At 41.4% G+C, this 21663-nt stretch overlaps 1 protein-coding gene across 4 annotated transcripts in view; it reads left to right on the top strand.

The window, feature by feature from the left end:
• The window catches only part of RALGAPA2 (Ral GTPase activating protein catalytic subunit alpha 2), a 321485-nt gene that overhangs the window by 188267 nt on the left and 111555 nt on the right, over positions 1-21663 (top strand). For 3 of the 4 annotated variants that reach the window (XM_050745426.1, XM_050745427.1, XM_050745428.1), the window contains 5 exons: positions 1837-2020; positions 9721-10492; positions 11652-11723; positions 17443-17566; positions 19535-19690. In XM_050745426.1, the coding sequence (XP_050601383.1) occupies positions 1837-2020; positions 9721-10492; positions 11652-11723; positions 17443-17566; positions 19535-19690 (1308 nt within the window). Of the gene's footprint in view, positions 1-1836; positions 2021-9720; positions 10493-11651; positions 11724-17442; positions 17567-17803; positions 18027-19534; positions 19691-21663 lie in introns of those variants that run through there. The other variant, XM_050745429.1, reaches the window with a different exon arrangement.

Below are 21663 nucleotides of genomic sequence, written 5' to 3'. Positions count from 1 at the left end.
AACCTGTACAGAGCTTGGTTTGGACCAACTGCATTAGCCACAATCACTTATGTAAATCTCTTTTCTGAGTTCTTTCTTTTCTTAAAGATTTCTCTTAAAATTGCTTTATCACTGTAAAAGTCACCTCGTAGTAAAAATTCATGAATTTACTAAATAACTGTTTGTTTTGTAGTTTAAGAGTAAACTTTTTATTGAAGTATAATATGCTTCCAGAAAACTGCACCAGTCTGTAAGTGAAAGCTTGATGAATTTTTACCAAGTGAGCATGCTTGTAAAATCAGAGCCCAGATCAGGAAACAGAACATTCCTGGCATCCTGGAAGCCTTCTCTGTGCCTCCCCCTAGCCACTGGCCCCGTACACATGTCCAGGGATAGCCTCTATCCTGTGTAACAGAGTAGAGTAGTTTTGCCTGTTTTGAACTTGATACAAATTGAGTCATACAGTATGTCTTCTTTTGTCTGACATCTTTTGCTCAATATTATTTTTTAGTGATTTATTCAAACTGTTGTGAATAGTTGCAGATTTTTCACTCTTGGTAATAGATAGTATTACACAGAATAAACCACAATACATTTATCTATTTTACTGTTCATAGACACTTGGATAGTTTAGAGTTTTGGACCCATAAAATGTGAATATTTAGGGTGGTTGTTTTGGGTTTTTTGTTTGTTTGTTTTTTGTTTTTTTGTATACACACATATGCATTTCTGTTGGATGTGTACCTAGGAGTGAAGTTGCTAGAATACATATATTCTGCCTTACTGGTAAGCACCAAATAATTTTCCAAAGTAGTTGTGCTAGTTTACACATAGCATGTGGTTTTAATGTACACTTCCTACATTTATTGCATTTTGGCTACTAGAAATTAATTATCTCAGTGATTGCAGCTTAATTTTTAAATGAATAACAGAGCTGCCGTAAGGATTTTCCTATACTGCATTTTTTGCTAGGAAGAGGACATAGTCAAGTGGTTGCCCTGACAACTGTAATTCTTGGTACTTTGTAGCCATTTACAAAGGGTACCTGACCACAAGGCCTCTTGCCATGTCAGCAAACCAAAGCTAGTCATCTAAAAGTGAATTTACTTTACAGAAATATATTTAACCCAATGGTGTTTTCTTAGTTTTTCAAGTATTACCTTGATTCTTACAGAAATCAGTGTTTGGAGTTTATGGTCTTGAAGTTATGATTAAAAAGGGAAATCTGGTACAATCATTACCTCATTTATGCATTTTAGCATATTCAAGATGATTTGTGTTTGCATGGCTTGTATGTGTACAAAAGCTCAAATGAGTAGATAGATTTTCAGTCAACTGCAGTTTGTAAACTACCAGTGAACTTTCAGGAAACTAATCTTGTCAAAATAAGAATAATTTTAAAATTGTATTAAGTTAGCCCTTACAATTCATGGTGTCATGAGTTATACTAATTTAAACTCATGTCGTGCACTAGTGGTCTCTGCTTGTTGTGCTCATTCCACCCTCCACCATGGTTGGCCTGTCCCACCACTACCCTTCATGCCCTGATTAGTTCCTTCTACCTGTGCCACCTTTGGTGGACAGGAGGGGGACTTAGGTATGTGCAGTCACACAGAATGTGAATAAGTACTTTTTAACTTTTACTTTCCTTTTGCCTTGAGAACATATTTCTTGGCATTGATATGAAAGGAGCAAAATAAATTTGCTAATAGTAAGAATATAGTTAAGAATGGTCATTCCATTTCCAACTAGGACCAAGCAGGAGTCCTAGCTGTCAAGTGCAACAGTAGTTTGACAGATTGTCAGGGGACACGAGGTGGGTAGCATCCATGGTGCACATGGCCTCTGTTTTCACAGGTTCTGCACTGCTGTGTGTGTGGCTCAAGCACGTACACCCAACAGAGTCACTACACACTGACCCTGGCTGACTTGTCATCCACGGATTATGACCCCTTCCTGCCACTGGCAAATGTGAAGAGCTCTGAGCCAGTCCAGTATCATTCATCAGCGGAACTGGGTAACCTGCTGACTGTTGAAGAGGGTGAGTGAGTATTCCTTCAAGTATGAAACCTTGTGAGAAGGAAAAGGAAGGATTTAGCCTTTTGCCATGCTTGCTGTACTTTTTTTTTTTTTTTTTAAACTAGTTGTTGAAGTTGAAATCCTAGTTCCTGGAGTCCTCTGTGATGGCAAATTCTGCCTTCCTTGTTTCTTCTTTTTTTCTATTTTTTTTTCTCTGCTGTTTTCCCATTTTAGTAGTTCAAATGGTTTTTGTATTATTCAAGACAGGTATGTCTTAGATCCTTGGAACTCACAAAAAGGCTCATTTTCTATCCTCAAGGAGCTTTACATCTAATGGAAAACACACAGTGAAGTCCAGAAGGACTCATTGTGGACTGGTAGCACCATGAGGGCTTTCCATGAAGAAGGACTTAAGCCAGACTTAGCAGGGTGGACAGGTGTTGAAAGGAGCTCGTAGATTGTTCCAAGTTAGAAGAGCATCATAAAAAGAGATGGAAATGTACTTGCTACAGTTTTAGATTTGCTCTGCTCATAGCAGAGAGTCCATTTTAGAGTATATAGGGATTGTCAGGACTTAGAGCCTGCTGTATTTCTTACTTAAGCACCCCTCTCCCCAGAATGATAAGAGCCCAGCTTTGGGCCTTGGAATGGGAGTCAGAATGTGGGTATATTGTCTATACATATGATAAAATTGCATAGAACCAAACACACACACACACACACACACAAATGCATGCATGTAAAACTGGTGAACACTGAATAATATAGATGGATTATTATCAATGTCAATTTCCTGACTGTGATGTTGTCCTGTAGATATGCAAGATGTTACTCTGAGATGAAGGGTATTTGAGGTCTCTCTGTATTATTGCTTACAACTGCATGTGAATCTGCAGTTGTCTCAACACTAAAAATTAGAAGAAGGCTGAGCCTGGTGGCTCCCACCTGTAATCCTGTCACTTTGGGAGGCCAAGGAGAGCAGATCAGTTGAGCACAGGACCTGTTGAATCTGTGAGGTCAAGGCTGCTGTGATCAGTGCCACTGCACTCTAGCTTGAGCGACAGAGTGAGGCCCTATCTAAAAAAAAAAAAAAAAAAAAAATTGAAAGAGATGTAGGTGTGAAGTGTTAGATCATCCATGAAAATTTTATGGACTTCACAAGTTAAAAACCTAGGCCCAAAAGTAGAATCATGTAGGCAAAAACATCCTTAAGGACAGCAGAGTGAAGAATGTCAGCAGGAAAGCAAAGTCAGAGAAGTAGAAAAAGGACCAAGAAAGAGTCATTTCTAGCAAGTCAAGGAAGAAAGGTAAGAAGTTGAGAAAGGTCAGTAGTGCTAGTTGCTTCAGAAAGCTTAGGGAAGGTGAGAATGAAACAGGAGCTGTTTTATTTCCCAACTAGGTGTTTGGTGGTAGGTTTTGCCAGAGCACTTTCACCAGAGTGGTGGGTCAAGCCAGATAACATGAGCAGGTGACCTGTGCAGTAACAATCACATCCCTGAGTCAGACTCCTTTTGTGAGGCCCTTGGTGGAAGGAGGAAGGACACAGCAGGCAGTGGCCAGGTGAGGGAGGACCAAGGTCCAGAGGTATGCTTGCAGCACTACAGAGTCTGGAGCAAGGTTCAAGCTGACAGGAAGGGAAAGGTGAGATGAGGATGAAAAAGACAGGGGGCGGGGGTGACAGTCATGAGCAAGGGCTTAAAATCTAGCAGTCCTGATTTTAGCTCCATTTTGTAGATGAGCAAACTGAGGTTAAGGGATATTCGCAGGGGTGTGTACAAGTCAGAAGTAAGGGAGGTGGAATTTGAACCTAAGATTTAATGACCAAGTTCCTAAAATACATTATTGACTCTGAGATTTTTGACGTGGAGTAGACTTAACACTCTTGTTTTGAGTTGTGTTGGAGGTGATTGATACATGGTTCATTTTCACATTGTTCTCTTGATTTGTTCTCCATTTATTTAATCATTTAATTGTTTATTTCTGGAGCTCTACTGTCTGTTAACTGCAATGTCTGCTTTACTTTTCCCCCCACAATGATAAATTATTTTTATTAAGTAATTGAAACAACTCTTAATCTATTCGTTTTGTTGTTCCCTACTGTAAGTTCATATGTCTTATAATAAAATTAATTTATTTTTTCCTAAAGTCATCAATTTATTCTCATCCCACATGAATATATTCCTAAAACATGGCTATCCCTAAAATAGGTTCACCATTTATTATGAGTTGTCACTTAAAAATAGCAGAAGATAAATAGGTTATTGAAAAAGGAAAAACCTAAAAATACACATTTAAATTCTGGCACCATTTTTCTTTCAATGTACAATTATCCTTTACCTGAATATTTGTTCTCCAAAAAACATCAGGAGCTAATGCAAACATTCCCAAGATCTAAAGTACTAAAAATAATTGCTTAAACTTCTCTGACAAAGGAGTTTTTACAATTCACTGACATATTAGCTAAGCAAATAGGCAAAATGCTTAAAAACATATTGGTATGCACATCCTTGCTAAGTGGATACATCATATAGAAAGTGAAAAGGAAAAATGAAGGTGATAGTGTAGGTATTTTAGGTTAAGCAAGAAAGATCTCAAATTTGAGGGTATTTTTTTTCACTCAATGTCGTACTTCATCATCCATAACAAAACTATCTCTGATCAGGTGGCCAGGCATGGTGGCTCACGTCTGTAATCCCAGCACTTTGGGAGGCCGAGGCAGATGGATCACGAGGTCAGGAGATCCAGACCATCCTGGCTAACATGGTGAAACCTTATCTCTACTAAAAATACAAAAAATTAGCTGGGCATTGTGGCAGGTACCTGTAGTCCCAGCTACTTGGGAGGCTGAGGCAGGATAATTGCTTGAACCTGGGAGGCGGAGGTTGCAATGAGCCGAGATCGCGCCACTGCACTCTAGCCTGGCGACAGAGCAAGACTCCATCTCGAGGGGGAAAAAAAAATTTATGTTGTTTTTCACCTTTTTCTGGTATCTTGTTGAGTAGCTTAATAATCAGCCTTCTAAATTCTTTATCTGGTATTTCAAAGATTTCATCTTGGTTTAGATCCATTGCTGGGAAGCTAGTGTGATCTTTTGAACCTTGTTTTATCATATTACCTGTATTTTCTGGTTCCTTCTCATTTGTGTAGACTGTTTCTTCAAATTGTTCTTGAATTTATTCTTGATTTGACTGTATTTATTTTTTAATTTCTCTTTCCCCTCCTCTTAAATATGTGACTTTAATGTTTATAGTTTATTATAGCCTAATTTGATTTTGCTGCTTTTAGAGGTGAATATTCTATATGAGTTTCTTGGTTATATGGAGTCTTTGTATGCTAAGTTTCTCAGATGCTGATTGTAGTAGTTACGTACTCGGGGTGTGGGCAATTTCATTGTCTCCTGTGGAATTGGAATGGCAAGGATCTCTTGAAGCTTATATCATTTCCCCATGGTATGCACTTTTTCATTTAATTTTTCCCCAGTATTTTATTGACTCTCTTGATGATCCAGGCTTCAGGCCAGTAGGGGAAGTATCTCTAGATAGAAACCAGTTGCAGCTAAAGCACGTGGTTAGATACAATACACAATGGTGGGCTGAGGCCCCAGCCTTGATTAATGTGGCTAGGGGATCTCTCAGTTAGATGCACTGAGTTTTATCAGGGTGAAGAGTGGAAACTAACTCAGCTCTCCTGTCAGGCCAGCGGCGAGAAAGTTACCCACCTCCCAGCCTCACTCCTGTCCTAATGTTTCGGCTGTTCACATCAGACAGGCACCTCTTTTCATCTGTAGGGATGAGGGATGTTGATGTTCCATGTGGAAAGGAATTATGATTCTGCCTCTTTTGCAAGCCTAAACTCGGAGAGTGCGTCTGTGAGGATGCAGTCACCATGAATTGTTCCAGGAGGGCTATCTATAGGTGCATTCATGCTGAGTTCCCATGGAATAAGTTCCAGTTGTGTCTATGGTGGTTGACAAAGTGGAGAACAAGGACCCTTTCTCCACGAGCCTTCACGAGCATGCAGGCTGCCTTCCTGTTGGGGTAGAGGTTCAGACTTTCCCTGTTGCACCCAGCGCTGCAATTGTGTCTCTGCTGCAGAAAGATGTGGGACTCAAGCCCTGCTGTCCAAATTCTTTTGTCCCTTGGGGTGTTCCCTTGATGTGGTGCTCTCCCCCTTCCCCTAGAAATAGGAGGTCTTGATAGCCAAACTACAGTGATTGCTATTGCTCTTCTGGGTCTAGCCACCCAGTGGGGTTGCCACTCTCCAGGCTGGTGCTGGGAAATGTCTGCAAATGATCATCCGGTGATGTGACCTTTCTTCAAGTCTCCCAGCAGTGGGTACTCCAGCTGTGATAGAGGTGGCAGGGGGGTGACGTAGACTCTGTGAGATTCCTTGGTTATAGATAAGCTTAGTGTGCTGGCTTTCTTGAATGCTGGTTTTAATTGTGGTTAACTTTCACCTGGATAGGCTCAGGACCTCTGATGGCTAGCGTATTATGGGCATTGGTGATAGCTAAGGTCATTTAGCCATTTTCTCCTTCCTGGGCACAGTGTTATTCCACCTGTAGATGCTGTAGTGGGCTGCATCAGCTAGTTCCAGCCATGACGTGGTGCTTGCAAGAGAGCACCAGCTGCAGTACTAGCTGTGGGATTTGAGCTAGCCCTAAATTGCCTAGGGGAAGTAATCTGGTTTCTGAGGCAATGGGCAGGGCTGTAAAGCTCCTACAAGTTTGTGTCCTTTGTGTTAAGCTACCTAAGCTACCGGGGTGGGTGCAGGGATACATACCAACAGGTGGGGATAGGGTTGAGCAGATCTGTGTTCTGACTCTCCTTGAGTGGGGCCAGCCATGGTTCCTTTGAGGGTCAGGGGTGGTTCTCAGGCAGTGGGGTAATGTTCCAGAGGTAGTATAACTGCCTCTGCTGCACAGAAGAGTTCACAATGGGAGTGGAGTGTAGCAGGCAGCAGTAAGCCTTGCCCAGCTCCCATGCAGTTGGCAAGGCCGATCTCACTCCCTCAGTGTTCTTACTAGCAGCACCAGGTTTAGATCCAGGCAGTCTGCACACAGAACCCAGATCTGTCCCAGGCCATAAGCTTTCCCACCTGGCTTTCTAGCCATGCCCCTCCTATCTGCCCATGATGCAGATGTGTCTGCAATGCACTTCCCTGTCCCCCCCTACCCCCCGCCCCTGCCGGTTCTGGTCAAAGGAGTTCATCCCTGCTCGAGATTATATCATGAAATTCAGTTAGGAGCACCTTTCACCCTGCAACCCCTTTCTGAGCTAGTTGACCGGCTACCCCAAGGTCCCCTGTGAGATATATTCAGGTGTGGCTTCCCTCAGTTCATGCTGGAGACTGGGAATGCCTGCAAGGCATTTGCTGCTGCTACTTCTACTTTTATGTTTCTCATCACTCCCTTAAGCAGTTCCAGCTCTGGGTAGGGTTAAGGCCTTCTCCCATGACCTGGATTTTCAGATTCCTGTGTGGGGATGTGTATTCTGAAGGTAGTCTCTCCCACTCACACTCTGAGGATTTATAGTTTTTCACCTGTCTCTTGGAGTAGACTTCAGCCTTCTGCTTCTTTCAAAGGGTCTGTGGATTCTTGCAGTTTTCCTGTTGAGTTCCTGTATTGCTCCTTGGAAAAAAGTTCACAGTGCAAATCTCTACACACTATTCTGTCCTTCCCAGTGGGAGAGGCACGCTAACACTGCCTCCAATCTGCCATCTTCTGGATTTGCTTCTATAGCCCTATGGACTTCTGTCGGCAGGTTTTATATTGGGCTGTGCAATTTGACCTATAAGCCAGTAGATGGTGTTTATGTGTAAAAGCTGGCTGTGGGTGATGTGGCCAGATATATACTTGATCCTTGTTTACCAGGAGAAGCTCTCTGTTGCCTCAGGCAATGGGGTGATCCATGGAGTGCACAGTGGTCTGAGCTCCCTGCTTAGCTCTGGGTGGGCAGGGGGCAAGATGGATTGAGCCAGACTGGACAGGCTCATTTACAGCTCCCCTGGTGTTGGGCACAAGTAGCAGTGCTGAGGGAGAATCCAGTGGGTGGCCATCAGGTGCCCAGTGATGTGCCTAGGCATGGAGCTGGGAAATCTCCTTGGCTCCCAGTTCTCTGCACAGGCAGAGGGGCACCTGAACTCCTGATCAGGAGAGTGGGTTTGGGTGCTCCAGGTATCTGTAAGTCTGCCTGGGCTTGGAGTTCAAAGGGCTCTGCTATACTACAATCTCTGCACAAGAAAGGTGGGGTGGCTCAGGCTGGTAACCCAAATAAGCAGGCACTGCAACTACCTGGAGATATGCCTGGGCATGGGTGGAGAGGACCCCACTTCACCATGGTCTCTGCACAGGAAGGGCAAGCTGGCTCAGTCTGCTGATTCAGGTGAGTGGGTGCTCTGAATGCTTGGAGATCTGCCTGGGCATGGAGTGGAATGGGCTCCACTGTACCATACAGGAAGGGTGGGGCAGCTCAGGCCGCCAATCTGGGCAAGGAAATGTGCCGAATACCTGGAGATCTGTCTTGGTGTGGAGTGGAGAGAGTTCCCCTGCACCAGGATCTCAGCAGAGGAGGGATGGAGAGACTCAGGCTGCTGAACCAGGCAAGCAGGAGCTCTCAGTGCCTAGAGACCTTCCTGAGCATGAAGCAGAGAGGGTCCCCCTACTCCAGGATCTCTACATAAAGGGTGAAGCAGCTTACACTACCAGTCCAGGTGAGCAGGTGCTTTGAATGCCTGGAGATCTGCTTGGGTGCGGAGCGCAAAGGGCCCTGTTGCACCACGATCTATGTCCAGGAAGGGAAGCATGGCTCAGGCTGCTGGTCCAGGCAAGCAGGTGCTCTGAATGCCTGGAGATCTGCCTAGGCACGGAGGGGAGAGAGCCGTACTGTACCATGATGTGTGCACAGGAAGGTTGGGGCGGCTCAGGCCGCCAGTCTAGGAAAGCGTTTGCCCTTACTGCCTGGAGTCCTGCCTGGGAGTGGAACAGAGAGGGCCCTGCTGCACCATGATCTCAGGGGAGCAGTCTGGTGCACTCAGCAATGACACATGCAGACTGATTCTATGTTGCCAAGCTGGCCCTGGCTGCAAGTCTCATTGCCCAGGAGAAACTTCAGCTGTAGCAGCTCTCTCCTCCCACCCCAAGCCTGCAGTTGAGAGGAGCACAATTCCAGTGCCTGCTGCTGAGGCACTTTCCGCAGTTCTGGCTGTGGAAGTCCCTACCCCACTCCAGAGCGAGTGCTCCAATCTCTCAGTTCCGGATCTAGGAAATGCCTGCAGCTTTTTCTGGTGTCTTTTCCTCTCAGCACCTCCAAGCCTGTCCCCAAGATAGCTCTGGGGCTTGGGAGAAACATCATTCTCTGCCTTGGCCTGGGTTGCTTGGTTCCCCAGTGGAAAGGTAAATTACAGAGGGAGACTCTTTCTCAGGTACTGGGGCTTCACTCACATCAGCTGGATGCCATCACAGGGGCTGTTTGCCTGCATTGTCCTCCCTGAGATCTGGAACATCCTTCATGATTCCAGTGAATTCCCATTTTCCTTCTTGAATTAAAGCTCAGAGAGTTGATCTTTTTGCACTATGTTGCTATTTCTAAGTGGCTGAGGCACACTAAAAGCCTGTAATATACCATATTGGAACTGCCCCCTGCCCCCCCTCCCCAAAAAAGGAGTTGAGTTTTAATCTTCATTCACCACTGACTCTTTATGTTTCTTTACTGCTGTTTACAGAGAAGAAGAGAAGAAGTTTGGAGTTGATCCCCTTGACTGCTCGAATGGTGATGGCCCACCTGGTGAACCACCTGGGGCACTACCCCCTCAGTGGGGGCCCTGCCATACTACACAGCCTTGTCAGTGAGAACCACGACAATGCCCATGTGGAAGGCTCTGAGCTGTCCTCTGAGGTGTTCAGAAGCCCAAACCTGCAGCTGTTTGTATTTAACGATAGCACCCTCATCTCCTACCTTCAGACACCCACAGAAGGACTGGCAGGAGGATCACCAGTGGGCTGTCTCTCTGATGTGAGAGTAATTGTGAGGGATATCTCAGGGAAGTACTCTTGGGATGGTAAGGTTTTATATGGACCTTTGGAAGGCTGCTTAGCACCCAATGGAAGAAATCCTTCATTTCTGGTTTCAAGCTGGCATCATGACACATTTGGACCTCAGAAAGACTCTTCTCAAGTTGAGGAGGGGGATGATGTTCTTGACAAATTACTTGAAAACATTGGCCATACAAGTCCTGAATGCCTTTTACCATCACAGCTAAATCTAAATGAACCTTCCCTACCCCCATGTGGCATGAACTATGACCAAGAGAAGGAAATTATCGAGGTCATTTTGCGCCAAAATGCTCAGGAGGATGAGTATATCCAGAGTCATAACTTCGATTCTGCAATGAAAGTCACCAGCCAAGGGCAGCCCTCCCCAGTGGAGCCCCAAGGACCCTTTTATTTCTGCAGGTTATTGCTTGATGACTTGGGAATGAATTCTTGGGACAGAAGGTAACAATCCATGCTAGACCTCCAGTTATTTTATTATTTTCATGTACTTGTATTTTTTTATCAGTTTGTGGTTGGGGAAGAAGAAAAGATTGGAGAAGAGAGAAGAGTGGAGATTTTTCTTTATTTTAACATTTGCAGCTTATTTTCTGCTACTAAATTAAAGCTAGAAGTGAAATTATGCTGTACTGGTGTGCAGACTGAATTCCAAACATGTTGGATATTTTAAAGGATATCAAACATTGTGGGGGGCGAGGGCGGTGGTGGTTGTTGTTGTTTGTTTGTTTTTTGTTTTTTGAGACAGAGTCTTGCTCTGTTGCCCGGGCTGGAGTGCTGTGGCGTGGTCTTGGCTCACTGCAACCTCCGCCTCCCAGGTTCAAGCAATTCTTCTGCCTCAGCCTCCTGAGTAGCTGGGATTACAGGCGCCTGCCACCATGCCCAGCTAATTTTTTGTATTTTTAGTAGAAACGGAGTTTCACCATGTTGGCCAGGCTGGTCTCGAACTCCTGACCTCATGAGTCACCCGCCTTGGCCTCCCAAAGTGTTGGGATTATAGGTGTGAGCCACTGCACCTGGCTGAGGGTGTGTGTTTTACTTATTGCTTTGTCCATTATTGTTTCTGCCTTCATGCAGGAAGCAAATGAACTACAAAGGTGAATAAGCCACAGTCTAACCTTAGGTCTGATGTGGGAGATAGACCTAATACAACTCTGATAAAGGATAGAATGACCCAGGAGTTCATGAGTAATGATTAAATCCAATGGGAAGTACAGAGCAATGGAGAAGACTTTGTGGAAAGGGGCGGATTTGAGCTGGACCCTGATAGTGGAGTGGAGTTTTTAAGAACAGAGGTGGGGAAAAGGGATTCACAGCAGAGCTGACACTGGAAACAGACACAGTCACACAGTCACATGCATATAAGTCACAACACTCACCAAAGAGCCATCTGTGTCACTGGGTAGTAATGGGATGCCGGTGGAATTTTTATACCTTTGCATGTCTTAAGGAGAATGGAGTTCATTCTGTAGGTTTCTATCACAAATCTTTTGTGAGTGAGGTGGTAGAGGATGGGTGATAGGTATTTTTATTAAATTACTGATTGAAAAGCGGCAAAATGGTTCTGTAATCACATGGTTTTTCTTCCATCCTTTTTTCTTTATAGGAAGAATTTTCATCTGTTGAAGAAAAATTCAAAATTATTGAGAGAGCTAAAAAATTTGGACTCCCGCCAGTGGTATGTGAAAGTATATCAAATCACTTTTTTCCTGTTTGTCTCTGGGTATTCTTGGATAACAGATACAACTGCAGGAATGAATACACTTACTGAGACATCCAAGGATAGTTCTGTAACCTAGCATCTGGTGACATTTGCGCATGCCATACCTTTGGTGTTTTTTACTATAAGGAATAAACTTTCATGTTTGGTACACTAAAAAGAGGTCACCACTCCCACCTAATCTGTACTTTTGATTGTCTTTCTTTGTGGCTGCCAGAATTCTCATTTGATCTCTGCAACCACCTCTTTATGATGAAGAAAAAGTTTACCTAGGTTAAACAGCCCATGGTTGCTCATACCATATTATCTAAAGCCAAGTGAGTCTGACTTCAAAATCCATGCTGTGTACCAAGGCGCTAACATTCTGTACTTGTGGCTTCATAGTGTTGGAAAGGTTAAAACCAGTGTGTTGTAATTAATAACTCTCTGTTAATAAGCCTCATTCTCCAAAGCTGGCCAGACTCTCAGATCCACCCCTGTTCTATACTATGTCAGAAGCATTTCTATAGATGAGCTCACAACCATGAAAAGTGTTTGATTTGGGGAATGTGTGTTTCCAAAATCATCTAAGTCAAGAATAAGTATAGTACTTGGTACATAACAGATGTTTCAAAGTTTTGAAGAGAATAAGCTGCCTCCTTAATCTTTAGTTTTTAAAAAAACCTCTTTTAAAAAAAAAAAAAAACAAAAAAAACTTCATTCCCCTTTTATTCCGCTTAGGAATATTCTGATATTCTCTGAGCTCTCAAATTAAAAATTCAGGTTTTTTTCCTCAAGTTTATTTTTCAACTCTTCACACTATATTTTATTCATTACATTTTTCTTACTACTCGTTAACTCATAAATTTTTAAATCCGTTTTGAGCTATATGTTTTTAAAGGGTGGTGCAGTTGCTGGCTGAGAAGTAAGAAGGAAGAAAGGAAATAACAGAGTCCTGCTTTATCTTGACCAAAGTCATATCCTAGAATTTCAGAAAATTACTAGAGCTCTTTATTGTATTCATTAAATCCTTCATTCATCCACTCTCACACTTCTCTTCTAAGTCGTGAGCTTCTCCTGCTTGCACTTACAGTGATGAGTTATAGCCTGCTGAATGAATATTTTCGCCATCGTGTGTGTTTCAGTGGCTTTGTGATGGTGTTATTGTTTATTTTAAAGTTTTGATCAAAACTCAAAGTGACACATGCTTAAATTTTATTGTCAAGCAAACTCTTGGTTCATGTCAGTATTATTTGTATATCACCTTGGCAACTGTGTTTCTTCTTTGGTGTTTTGAATTCTTGAATTGGATGTAAACCCAACTATCAAAGTCCAGTTGGAATTTTCTTTTAAACACTTGGAAGATTATATTTCAGAAAGGTCCTTTGGTGATGTCACTAAGGACTGAGTAGATAAAATAATATTAAACTTACAGCTGTGTATTGTTACCATCCTTCAGAAGCATGTGGTATTAAGATGGATTTGTTTGTATTGACCATTTTATGGGAATCAGAAGGGCATAAGTTTTTTTTTTCTTTTTTTCTTTTCTCTTCTTCACCCTTCTACTTTCCTACCTGTCTCCCAAGTCACTCAGGACCTCTTATTGCATCTCATATTTACACACATGTTGAGGTATGAACTGTTTCGTGTATGTTTCCAAGTCTTGGGAATGTGACAGGATGGCTGTTCCAAACCTGATTCCCTCTGCAGAAGGGGATATGAGGGCCTTTTTTCCTAGGTGGCCTTACTCTTCTCTGGAGAGTGATAAATATTTCCGTATCAAGAAATATACAGACATTTTTTTAAAAACACAGAATTAAAATATTCATTTGTAATTTTACCTGGAAAAAGGAGCCATTCTCAGTCCAGAAGCCTGCAGCACCATTGCCATTTTAAATGTCTTTGTTTCCTGACTTATCAGGTGAAACAGTAAAAGATTTGAATTTGAATAATTTTTTAAAGTCATTAGAAATGAAAAACCTGAAGCTGCCATTTCTCACCTTGCCCTTCACTGTATTCCATTTCCTGATTATTCTTGTGATTCCTTTTCTCTAGAGGAACATAGATCAACTTTTCTATGGAAATTCTGTAAGGGATTTATTCTGAAGAACTCAGGGATTCACCATCCTCTCCCTCCTTCCTTCGGTATTAAATAAGCAGTCATTTGGGTTCCACACTCAGCTTTTTAAGCATATGCTGAATTATTCCAGGCTTCTTAGTATTAAGTGAATACTTGGTTTCATGTAATTGCGGTCAATTTGTTGAGTGTTAATGCACTTTAGTTGCATGAGGTACAATTGAATTAGCTCCCTGGGGTACTGTTGCAGCGAAATACGGCTTTGAATAGCTGAGTGGCAGTCCCCTCCCTGCGCCTTGATCAACCTTCACTTAAAACCCCAACTCCTGGATTTAGTGTCTTCGACATCAAATGGGTATCATTTTAAGGTGAAGGGTGTTTTGAAGATTCTTTTTGAAGAAACTAGAAATAAGTCTGGTACTCCTCAGCTTTGAGAAATCTAGACTGCCCTGTATTTTGGTCAGGCAGCAGGTAACAAAATACCTTGTCTGTCAACTTTCATTTAGAACATTTCTGTTTAATTCTGTTATCAATTTATCTCACTGCTCTTGATGCATAGTTCCTTCTTAACATGTTCTTTGGAAAAGTTGAGGCTATCTTGCAGCTATGGTCTAGATTGTCAATGCTTTGATGAATGTACATACAAATCACAGTGGGCTTCCCTTTTAGATATAAATGCCTTCTTGCCACTACATGGGGAGGTGGATGTTAAAATCATGCTTTCCTTTGGCTTTTTCATGTGACAGCACAAGGAAACTGAGCTATTCTGGTCTATTCCTAATAAGAAAGAACAGTGCATTCTAATGAGGAAGGGGAGATTGTTAATTTCATGTATGTGTGTTTCTGAATTACCTGCTCCTTCATACATTGGTGTACTTCTTATGGATGTGAAGTGCTGTTGATGTTGCTAATTACCATTTCAAAAGCATGGTTCTAATAAGGCCAGACACAGCTTCTGCATCCTAGCAGGCTCTCTGTGTACTAACATTTTGGAGAACGTGAAATTTGATGAATGTTTACAACTAAAGGTCATCTTTCCTCACACTCACATTGGTCAGCCCCATCATTCAGGCTTAGCTCTCTTGTGCTCCCACATTGAGTTAATGAGGGCTCAAGGACTTAGGAACAGCTGCAATGGAAAAAGCTTAGATTTTTAAGGAGAATAAACTGAAACATTGTAGATAAACCTGAGGTTGTTTTTATGTATGTAAAGTCTATAAAACAAAGAAAAATTAAATGCTGAGGATTTTTTACATATGTAGAGAGACCTGCAGATAGAAATTGAATAACTATACTTCTCCACCTTTGTTGAAAGAGGCAGTCTTTTAGGTCTTAGGTTATGTTTCTGTTATTATCCAAGTGCCCAAATTTTTATAGCACTTGGAATAGGCTAGTCAGATTCTACGCCATTGGTGTCCCCTGCCTGTTGCTCAGGGCAGTGAATGGTGTGGCACTTTCAGGGCTTCCTGCTGCATGAGGACAAGCTTTCTAAATTTATTTTAAGGACATATTAAAGATATTGGGGCTGGGCATGTTGCTCAAGCCTATAAAGCCAGCACTTTGGGAGGCCAAGGTGGGTGGATCACCTGAGATCAGGAGTTCAAGACCAGCCTGGCCAACATGGTGAAACCCTGTCTGTACTAAAAATAATAATAAAAAATTAGCCAGGTGTGGTGGTTGTGTGATGGCACGCACCTGTAGTCCCAACTACTGGGACGGCTGAGGCACAAGACTCACGTGAACACAGGAGGCGGAGGTTGCAGTGAGCTGAGATCACGCCACTGCACTCTAGCCTAGGTGATGAAGTGAGACTGTCTAAAAAAAAAAGATATTGTGAAAAGATTAAAAACATTAAAGATTATCTTTAAGATGTATTAAAGATTACGTGAAAGTGTCTTTTAAAATAGAAGCAACCTAAATGAGGATTTGGGCTATGACATATTAATATAATGGAATGTTGTTACAATCATTAAACCTCTGTTGTAGAAGCACATGATATAAAAGTCTTCACACTAAAAAATGGTTGAAATGGTGAATTTTATGATATGTATATTTTACCACAATAAAAAAAGTGTTCACAGATATTGTAAGTGAAAAAATCTGTTGTAAAGCAGAATGTAGTAACTTCTCATATGTGCATGCAAAAGTGTATCCTAAAATGGTGTAACGGCTGTGTTCTTTGCTTATCTGTTGAAATTGCTAGTGATTTTTATTCTTCTCTTTTCTTTCTGTATTTTCTAATTCTTCTTCCAAATATGTTTATTACATATAACCTATGGGGGAAGTGAATAAGCTATCTTAGTAAAAGGAGAGAACTCTCTTCCTCCAGTTATTTGTGTAACTTTTTAATTGAGAGTTAATTAGTTATGATTATTAAGTAGAGAAATAATGCACACAGAAGGAAATCTTAGAGAATTTGTTAAAATATGGAGCTCAGTTCCACCAATATGATATCTAATCAAATTACAATGTTGAAATATTAAACAATTTGACAGAAAAAAATATTTCTGTATTTAAGAACTTTATAGTTATTCCTATGAGATTTATCAGAATGTAGTATAAAAAAAGGAGAAAGGTGGAACCGCTCTGGAAGTGGACATCGAAACTTTAAAAAACCAAAACTCTTGGATGATTGGGCTAGGGAATGAATGATTCATAATTAAAACTCCGTTTGAATAAGAACAGTGTTTTCATCTCTAAACTATCACCAAATGCTTGGTACAGCCCCAGGTATTTTGTCGCTTTACTCCAGGGTATAATTTGTAGAAATTTATTATTAATGCATTCAAATGTATCACCTATATATCTGGTCAGTAACAGAGATTTAACTGAACACCTACTGTATACAAAGCAGTATGCTAGATGTGCAAAAGAGAAAATGGCAGGGCTTCTTTTTTCAAAGTGCACATCACTTTTGCTTGATTTAATACCAGAGTATCCCAGATCTATCTTGGAACAAGCAGATGGAGGGTTTTGGCTAAAAGGGGTTCCCCTGACTAGCTGTCCACCTTGTCTGACCCTCAGAATAGTCAGAGCCCAGGAGTTAGTAACCCCTTCATGAAGAAAATACCTAAGTGTGTTCTGCTTGGAAAGATATTCTTTTTCTCATAAAATCATGGCATATTTTATAGTTCCAATCACAGAACCACCCAGTAGCCTAAAGTGTGAGTTAAATACGGACAGTCACATAGATCTATTCACAATTTATATCTATTTGGAATACTTTAAAAGATTATTTTTTACCAAAAACAGAGAACTTACCAAATGTTGTGCCCCAACCTGCTGGTCAGTGTATCTTGTATCTGAGGGTATGATCTCAGGAAACAGATGGCCTTGCTGCAGTTTCCATCCCCTGCTTGCTGGGTGTGCTTTTTGTTTCACTTTCTGTGCCTCCTTTCAACCACCTCTGCTAGGGAGGTGATAATAATACTCATCTCTTTAGCACGTTTGTGAAGAATAAATGAGACCATGTGTCAGACCATCTCAGAACACTGACTGACCCCTAGCAGGTTCTCAGTAAATGTAAGCTCAGTGGTAGAAGTCATGCTGGTTGTATTAATAGTAGTGAGGTAAAATTTTACATGTAAGGATTCTAACTCCTTTAAATTTAAAAATTTATAGCCGTGAGACACACAAAATCGCAGTGTTTTACATTGCTGAAGGTCAAGAAGACAAGTGTTCAATCCTCTCTAACGAAAGAGGAAGCCAAGCATATGAAGACTTTGTTGCTGGACTTGGATGGGAGGTAATGCATTTCATTCAGTAGGTGTTTATTGACCAGCACTATTTAAAGATGTGTCCAAAGTAGACATTGTATAAGTTTTTACATGTGCTTTTGCATTCAAATATAGCATAGGTAGAGTTCTGGAATTGAAGAATTTATTGGATTTGACATCTATTAGTTGCTTGTCAGTATTTAATATATGAACTTTTGTTTTCCTTTAACTTTCCTCTTAATATTTTTTCATTTGCTTTTTATCAGAACTGAATAGTCAGATGGGCTCTCCCAGCCATAGACAGTTTGTAGTAAGAGAAGACAAATGTGGGCAGAGAAGCAATGGCTTTGGCCACAGTATGGAGATTGAAGAAGAAGTCAATGACTTGATGGGTGAAAAGATGAAGAAAGAGTTGGATGAAGTCAAAAGTTGCAATGAAAATATAATATAATAGCCATGATGGTTTAGCTATCAACCTATTTCCCTAAGGTAGATCTCAGGATGATTGATGTTGGAAAAGTTTATTTTTTTCTTTATTAAATGGTACTCTGACATACAGACATATATACATTTATACACACACACACACACACACACACATACCCCTTTCCCCCCAAAACATAAACCTAAACAAAAAATTCCTAGAATCTGAAAGAATTAGTAGTAGTTACAATGGAAATCAACATATCTAAAATAATTTACTTATTTTTTTTCTTTTTTTTTTTTTTTTTTTTTTTTTTCTTTTTTATTTTTTTTGAGACGGAGTCTTGCTCTGTCACCCGGGCTGGAGTGCAGTCGCGTGATCTCGGCTCACTGCAACCTCCACCTCCCAGGTTCAAGCTCTTCTCCTGCCTCAGCCTCCCAACTAGCTGAGACTACAGGCACGCACCACCACACCCAGTTAATTTTTTTGTATTTTTAGTAGAGACGGGGTTTCACCGTGTTGGCCACGATGGTCTTGATCTCTTAACCTGGTGGTTCACCTGCCTTAGCCTCCTAAAGTGCTGGGATTACAGGCGTGAGCCACCGCATCCGGCCAATTGCCTTATTTTTTATTAGTTTCTTGAGTACCTGTGCTGTGAAAAACTTTCTGGGTGCCTTTGAGAGCTCAGTGCTAGCAAGGGGACTGAGGTAGGGATGGGGACAGGGTAAGAGTACATGAGAATCAAAACAACATCCTTACTAAGGCAAGTAGGTTTGAGTCTAACAGTTGCTGCACTTCCAGTAAATCATTGTTCTTACAAGTAAGGCTACTTCTAATTTGTCATAGAATATAGTTATTTAATATATTTTTAAGTCATACATTATCAGTTAGAGTTTTAAGAGTATATGTTTACTGTATTTGGCACGGAGGAGATTCTTCTATTTCTTTTTTCATATGTTTTAGAATAGGTATTTTACTGAAAGAATACTAGTCTATGACAAGTTAAACATTTTGGATAAAGACACTAAGAAGTGAACACTCATGCCGTAACTTTAAAATGAATTATGACTCATAAACTTTCAGCAGTGGTGTAAAGTGGTGGTTCAACCCTTTTGAAAGGCAGTTTAGCAAAGTTTGCTGAATATTTTTAATATTGGTACCTTTTGACCCAGTGTCTTAGAAGAACACTCCTTTGAGTGTGCTTTCTGATTTAAAAAAGCAGAAACCCCCAAATTCCATCAATAGGGAACCTATGTATACACACACACACACACACACACACATATATATACACACATACATTTATACATACAGGTGGGAAAAAAGTTAGAGATTATATACCAAAAGTTTGATAGTGGTTTTATTCAGTTGATATGATTATAGAGCACTTTCATTTTTAATGTTTTTTATTTAACATCTTAATCTGGTCTAACTTTGTATTACATTTGTTTGTAATCAGAAAGAAAGATATAAAAATGAAAATAATTTATGTTTTTGTGAATTCACAGTCCTGCTTAGTGAAAGAACAGCTCATTGTTGATCCTCACTCTTTCTTCTTTGTGACCTTTGTCAGGTGGATCTCTCCACCCACTGTGGGTTCATGGGTGGCCTTCAGCGCAATGGCAGCACCGGGCAGACAGCCCCTTACTATGCTACCTCGACTGTGGAAGTGATTTTCCACGTTTCCACTCGAATGCCGTCAGACTCAGATGATTCCCTCACCAAAAAGGTAAGGCGTCTCCTCGGGCACCATTCTTAGCTGCCCTGGTTTGTTGGTGAGGTTCTCCTAGGACAGACAAATACAAAGGTAGAACGCATACTGAGATGTTTTCCTCTGAACTCTACGACTCTGAGATTAAGGTTTAGGAAAAGAAAGGGTCTTAAATGTTACTTTTGGATCTTCCCTCCGGTGAATATTACCTGATGGAAAATGACATTTTTGATCTCACAGATTGTCAAAGGTTACAAAGTATGATAACCCTGTACTGGTGGGGCTCTGGGAAAGCAGGCCCCTCCGAGGCTTGCTACAGAGCGATTTGGCAGCATCTGTCAACTTAAGTGCAGGTGCGCAGCTGCCCAGCAGCCCCACTGTTGCCCCTTACCTTTTATTCTTCAACTTGCTCTGTGGCCAGTTTTCCTTAGAATTCAAAGGAAACCTTATCCACCCCTGAGGAACCTCCCCCAGGGAACTTGGCCTTTACCTTCCAACCTGCAGGATGTTTGCCTCGGGCGACCCTGTGTTAAAAGTGAGGAGCGCCTCAAAAGAAAAGGCATTTGACTCTAGGAAGGAAGCCTCTAATCGGATCTGCTTCTGTAAGCTTCCAGATGAGGAGAACGTCTCAGAGCAACTGTGATTTGCGCTCACTTGGCCTGCTAGCAGGTGGGGAACCTAGAATTCCCACCTTTCTCTCTCCCTACCACATAAATGCAAGGGACTGAGGGCAGCACCTCACGTGCTGACTAAGGCTGGCCATTGGGGAGTCTACTGTGGTGGTTATAGCCAGACCCCGGTGACAGGCGCAACAAGGATCAGGTGTATATTCAGTTATTTCATCAGCCTGTGCCTCAGTTTTTCATCTATTAAGTGAGATAAAAAACACAGCCTATGTTACAGGGTTATTGAGTGAAGTAAATGAGGTAATTCCTATGAAATTATGAAATTGCTTAGCACGATGCCTGGGACGATGTCTCTGACCATCATCCCTCATTATAGCCCGTTGGTCTAATTGATTCTTTTTTTCCCCTGCCCCATTAGCCAGGTGCTTTATATTGGCAGATTGGCCTCACTGTACCTGCTTTATTTCTTTATTGCACGGTTTTGCTTTTTCACCACTGCAACCACAGATGTCTGGACTATGTACAGGCATACCTTGTTTCGTTGTGCAGCACTTTATTGCGCTTCACAGTTATTACATTTTTTACAAATTAGATATTTGTGGCAACCCTTAAACAAGTCTATCGGCACCATTTTTCCAACAGCAGGTGCTCATTTGTGTCTCTGTCTCATTTTGTAATATTCACAGTGTTTCTAACTTTATTATTATTATTATTATTATCATCATCATCTCATATGGTGGTCTGTAATCAGTGATCTTTGATGTTGCTATCGTAATTATTTTGGGACACCACAAACTGCCCATATAAGATGGCAAACTTAATTGATACATGTTGGGTGTGTTCTGACTGCTTCACCCACCGGCCGTTTAATAACCCCGTGTGGCCTCAAAGTATTCAAGTGAAAGGAAAAATTGGATGTCTCTCACTAGAAATCAAAAGCTAGGAACGATTAGAAGACATGTTGAAAGCTGAGATAGGCCAAAAGCTAGACCTCTTTAAACATTTACCCAAGTTTTGAACATAAAGGAAAAGTTTTTGAAGGAAATTAAAAGTGCTACTCCAGTGAACACATGAATAATAAGAAAATGAAATAGCTTGTTACTGATACGGAGAAAGTTTTAGTGGCCTGAACAGATCAAACCAGCCATAACATTCCCTTAAGCCAGAACCTAATCCAGAGCAAGACTCTACACTGTTCAATTTTATGAAGGCTGAGAGAGGCGAGGAAGCTGCATAAGAAAAGTTTGAAGCTTGTCAAGGTTGGTTCATGAAGTTTGAGGAAAGAAGCTGTCTCCATAAAATGAAAGTGCAAGGTGCAGGAGCAAGTGCTCATGGAGAAGCTGCAGCTTATCCGGAAAATCTAAA

The sequence above is a fragment of the Macaca thibetana genome, chromosome 10 (assembly GCF_024542745.1).
Source record: "Macaca thibetana thibetana isolate TM-01 chromosome 10, ASM2454274v1, whole genome shotgun sequence".
Classification (NCBI taxonomy): Eukaryota; Metazoa; Chordata; class Mammalia; order Primates; family Cercopithecidae; genus Macaca; species Macaca thibetana.
Note: the sequence above shows the minus strand (reverse complement) of the source record. Positions and strands in the feature narration are given on the sequence as shown.